The sequence below is a fragment of the Coffea eugenioides genome, chromosome 2, assembly GCF_003713205.1.
Source record: "Coffea eugenioides isolate CCC68of chromosome 2, Ceug_1.0, whole genome shotgun sequence".
NCBI classification, from domain to species: Eukaryota; Viridiplantae; Streptophyta; class Magnoliopsida; order Gentianales; family Rubiaceae; genus Coffea; species Coffea eugenioides.
The window spans coordinates 25,933,960-25,939,619 of NC_040036.1; the positions used below are offsets into that span (position 1 = coordinate 25,933,960).

The 5,660-nt window shown below is 36.4% G+C and overlaps 1 protein-coding gene across 1 annotated transcript; it reads left to right on the forward strand.

Moving 5' to 3' along the window:
* The first annotated feature begins 4,090 nt into the window (after window positions 1–4,090).
* LOC113761344 (PRA1 family protein E-like) lies at window positions 4,091–5,409 on the forward strand. The gene has a single exon (XM_027304294.1). The coding sequence runs from the start codon at window positions 4,164–4,166 to the stop codon at window positions 4,794–4,796; it is 633 nt and encodes a 210-aa protein (XP_027160095.1). The 5' UTR covers window positions 4,091–4,163; the 3' UTR covers window positions 4,797–5,409.
* The last annotated feature ends 251 nt before the right edge of the window (window positions 5,410–5,660 follow it).

Genomic DNA, 5,660 nt, shown 5'->3' on the forward strand with positions numbered 1-5,660 from the left:
GGTAATTTACCTATGACTCATGGTATAAGCCTTTCTAAAAACATGTGTCCAAAGACACAAGTTGAGACTGATAAGATGCACAATGTTCCATATGCTTCAGCAATTGGATCAATTATGTATGCTATGTTATGTACAAGACCTGATGTCTCCTATGCTCTGAGTGTCACAAGCAGATTTCAAGCTAATCCAGGTGAGGGTCATTGGATAGCCGTTAAGAACATTCTTAAGTACTTAAGAAGGACCAAAGAATTGTTCTTAATATATGGAAAGGGTGAGTTAGAGCTCAAAGGCTATACTGATGCGAGTTTTCAATCAGATAAGGATGATTGTAAATCACAGTCAGGCTTCATTTTTACTCTTAATGGAGGTGCTGTCTGTTGGAAGAGTTCCAAACAAGACACCACAGCAGATTCTACAACAGAGGCCGAGTACATTGCGGCCGCGGAAGCAGCTAAGGAAGCAGTTTGGATCAAGAAGTTCGTAACTGAACTTGGTGTGGTTCCAACCATTGTTGATCCGGTCACTTTGTACTGTGATAACAATGGAGCTATAGCTCAAGCCAAGGAACCTAGGTCTCATCAGCGATCCAAACATGTGCTTAGGAGATTTCACTTGATTAGAGAAATTGTTGCTAGAAATGATGTAAAGATAGAGAGAGTCTCCACAGAGGATAACATAGCTGATCCTCTTACTAAAGTTCTTCCTCAAAAGAAGCATGATAGTCATGTATTATCTTATGGGATGAAAAACATGGATAATGTGTTTTAGTGCAAGTGGGAGATTGTTGGAATGTATGCCCTAAAACAATGTATTTGTTTTTATTTTATACATTCCTTATTATATGTTTTGTATTTGAATAACTTCTTATTTATCTGTTAAATATTAGATACAACCGATAAAGTCCTTATAATATTACTAATGTGATGATAGTCACAAGAGTTGGTGACTATGAGATATCAATCACATTTATAATAATATTATTAAAATTCCCTAGTTTTTGTACTAATGAAATAGGACATCTTTAGTACGGTAAAACTAGTACACAGTTAGCCTCTAATTAATGTAATTAGTGGTTGTTCTCATCAACTATGGTATGAAGATACTTAGGCTAATGTGTAGATGATTTGAAAAGTACAAATGCATTGGAGTGATCCGTTTAGAGATCCCGTTAGGATATCTATCTAGTGCCAATGGTGTATCTCTAGTGAAAAATTGTGTAAGTGATCCTACGACTTGAGATCACCATAGTATCTTGAGTGTGAATCGCTACATTTTGACTCTATTTACTTGTTACTCTTCGTGAGTACCTTAAAGTGTGGAAGTTGGATGTAGTGTGAAGCACGTAAAGAAAATGGGTGATCAAGATAGGATTTACCACTCTGATAGAAGGAGTTGATATCCGGATGGCCACTAGTGAGAAATTAACCCTAAAGTCGACTATAAGGTAAATTGAAGAATGTCTTCAATTTAACCTAATTAAGGGTAAATTTCGGGAACTAGAAAATTTAATTAGTCATCAGGGAATTGGCACTTATTCCTTATTCCTGACTAATTGGATATCTTTGGTGAAAGGATAATAATTACACGGTAATTTTTCACGGAAAGGTTAGGTCAAATTCCCTTGACTAATTCCGAATAATTGGGCAATCACGATGTGTTGCTAGACACCGCTCGTGATTTATAATTATGGATTAATTATTTATTATAAGTTATGATAAAATAAAGTCGTTTATTCTATCTAATTATTAAACCATAATTATTACCAATGCATTCGGGACCTATTGGGTCACACGCAATAGAGATTTAATCCTGGATTGAAACTATGTGAATTATCGGGGTTTAATTTTAAAAGAAAATTAATCCCAGGCCTTTTTTTGCAGATAAGAGTAAATGGTTATCTCTTATCTATCAGATAATGATAGATAGAGTCTTGTGTGATGAGAAGTCTTGTGGTTTTGATTTTGAATTAGACAAGAAGACTTATCATTCTATATCATCATACATCTCGCTGATCATAGAGGTCTCTGGTTTTTTCCCAATGGTTTTTGGGGACTGAGAGAAAGATACTAAAGAAAAAGGGTTTTGTGATTGTCACGAAACAGAGTGAAAAATATACGTTTGAAAAGAGGAAAAAGGCTAGCACCTTTTTCTCTTCAATACATAGTTCGTGAGACGATCCGGGGTTGCTCTAGCGTGGATATCAGTAGAGGCAGGACGATTGGACTGCTCAAGGGCTGACCATCCTCAAACAGCGCTGAAGGGAGACGCCGCTTGGATTAAGGTAATCCTAAAACCCTACTTCTAGTACATCATACGTAAAATCTAGGGTGATTCCTGGATGGTTTTAGGGAAAAATTTTTATTTTTCCGCTGCGTAGTGTCCCTAAAACCCAACAGTTTTGGCCCCTGACGTGATTGAAGCGTATGCTGCAAAATTTGGAACGAAACTGCTGGTTGAGCTGGGCTATAGTCACGTGGCTCTTGAAGGTGACAACCTCAAGGTTATCAAAATGCTCCAGCTTTGTGACTTTGATGATTCGGCATGTGGCGTATTGGTCGAAGATGTCCTGCAGCTCCTGAGAAGTTTCGCCAAGTGGGAAACCACATGGATATCGCGTTCTTTGAACAGTGCAGCTCATAGCTTTGCTAGGAATGCTTGTACTGCCTTGGATGACTATTTGTGGAATCTTTCACCCCCGTCTTTTGTATTATCCGCACTACAAGCGGACCTCATTCCATCTTAATAAAAACTTTTACACTCCTCTATCAAAAAAAGTATTAAATCTAATATATTTGAGTATATATCACATTCAGTGATAAGTGAATAATTTATTACTTATTTTGCATAGAAAATTTAGTGCCACTTAATTAATTCAGATGTTCAATTTTTTATTATTAAACTAAATATGTTAAAATCTAAATCTATTAAATTTAAGTGCTGAATTGAGTTATTAAATAGAGCCTAAATGTAAATAACCAATTAAATACGACTAGAAGTGAAGCGATGCATTTGTAAAATTTAAAGTTTGAGGTAGATATGCAATTTAAATCCACACTATGGATAATATTTTTTATTTAAAAAAAGATAATATATTTTTAAAATTGAAAGATGATTAAAGTAAAGAAAACCAAAAACTTTATGGATAGAGAGAAACTATTACAATCATGTGCTCATAATAATTAGAATTTGCATAAAAAAATAAACTGATTTTCACGACATGTTTAAACGACAAATACCAATATGAGAATTTTTAAAATTAAGGAAGTAGGTGATTATTTAAAAAGGTGAGTGTGTCATTTAGAATAAAATTTTCTTAAAGAGCAGAACACCAATTTAATTCCTAAACTACTTTGCTAAAGTCGAAATAGTCCCTAAACTTTACTATGAGTCATCTTAGTCTCTCATCTATTTGTACGAAGTTGAAATAGTCTTAAAACTTTATTATGAGCTAATTTAGTCCCTCAACTATTTAACTTAAATTGAAATAGTCCTTCACCTTTAGTTACATGGCCAGTTGGACCTTGTTGGCTCATCCACCCAATTTATCAAACCTTCTGCACTCACAAATAGGGCAAAATAAGAATTCAATCATTGCCCTTATCAAAACAATAAAAAACAAATATTTATAAAAAATTAAAAACAAAATTGAATCATATAGAGAACAAAAAAAAATTTATAGAGCTTCTTTTGGAATTAAAAAATGGAGCCGATGCCTAAAATTTCACATGGATCCAATTTTTTGACGAATATCAGTTTTTCTTATTATTTTAATAAGGACCATGGTTAGATTTCCTATTATGCCATTGGTTGTCGATGCCAAAAGTTGATAAATTGGACAATTAGCTAAATAAAGACCAAATGGATGAGGGACTATTTTGGCTTAAGCAAAATAGTCAGTAGAACTAAATTGGCTCATAATAAAGTTCAAGAAGTATTTCAACTTTGTAAAAATAGGGGGGGACTAAATTGACTCATAAAAAAGTCTAGAAACTATTTTGACTTTAATAAAATAATTTAGGGACTAAATTGATAGTTTGTTTTCCAATAAATATCAAGCTATGCACTCAAAATGTCTAAACGGTCACAATCACAACTCATCTCCATTCATCATCTTCAAAGTTCGAAACCATAAATCTCTTCTTTCCTTTTCTTTTGTTCCCAAAATGCCCCTAAACTCTCCCTCCAATTACAACTCCCTTCCCACCTCCAGCTCCGCCTCCGCCGGAAAATCCTCACTCCCACCACCCCGGCTTCCTCCGGCACCACCGCCACAAACCCTTTTCACCCGTGCCAGAGCCCAGATCGCCACATTTCGCCCATGGAAAGAGCTCCTAGACCTTTCCTCCTTCTCCCTCCCTTACAGCTACGCCGAGATAATGTCGCGGGTCCGGCGAAATCTCAACTATTTTCGGGTGAATTACGCCTTGGTAATGCTATTTATTCTCTTCTGCAGCCTAATTTACCACCCCTTTTCGATGATAATCTTCTTGGCCATTTTCGTTGCTTGGTTATTCTTGTACTTCTTTCGGGACGATCCAGTTATGGTGTTTGGAAGAGTTGTCGATGATCGCATTGTCATGATTATATTGAGCTTGGTTACTGTTTTTGCTCTTGTTTTTACCCATGTTGGATTGAATGTGTTGGTTGCTTTGATTGTTGGAGTTGTGATTGTGGGCTTACATGCCACTTTTAGGGGCGTTGAGGACTTGTTTTTGGATGAAAACGAGGCAGCCGAAGGTGGGTTGCTTTCGGTTGTTGCAGGGGAGCAAAGGCCATTGCGGCAGAATTATTATTAGTTTTGATGGGAATGGGCAAGTTTTGGATGAGTATTTTGGGAATACAGACTAAGTTCTTCCGCGAATTTGTACGATTGTAAAGTGGAATCAGCGCGGGAATAGCTTTCCGAGGAATTTCGTTTTTTGCGGTTTGATAGAGCGAAGGAGGCTCTGGTCGAAAGTTATTGAAGATTTGTCATTTGGCTTTTTTATTTGGAAGTTGCAATATGGAGGAGCTAAATTATAGTGGGTGTTCAAAACTTCGTGTTAACAAGAGAGCAAGGTGAATTTTCATGAGCTTTGTCGGATCTCAGAGAATGCGTTTTTTATTTTATCTTTAGTTCTTGAGTGTGCTTACAGCTTTCTTATTTTGCTGTTGGTTAAGTGGGAGGTAGCCATGTATCTTTTTTGTTACTTGGAGCTTCATGGATTGGAATTTGACATACGGGAGAAATGCTTGTTTTCTTTTGTTCTTTCATGTGTCTGTGGCCCTTTTCTAATGGCACGGTTTCTTATAGTAGAAATTTAGGTGGCTTCACCTCAGGTATTGTTCTGAAGTAATGCTCACAAACATGAAGTTTGCTAGTGTGACGTACAAAAGCATATGGGAGTTTGCATCATTTTGTGATTTGATGATTAATTTGCTCTCTCTCTCTCGAACTTTGCTAATGTGGTACAAAAGCATATGCCAGTTTGCATCATTTTGTGATTTGATTGATTTGCTCTCTCTCTCTCTCTCTCTCTCTCTATCTCCCTCTCTCTCCCTCTCCCCACTTTTAGCATATTATTCTTGTATGATTTTTTTTTTGTGTGTGTGGTGTGGTGTTTTTTTTTTTTTTTTTTGGGGGGGGGGGGGGGGGTTTTGGTGAGGTTTGGTGGAGAACC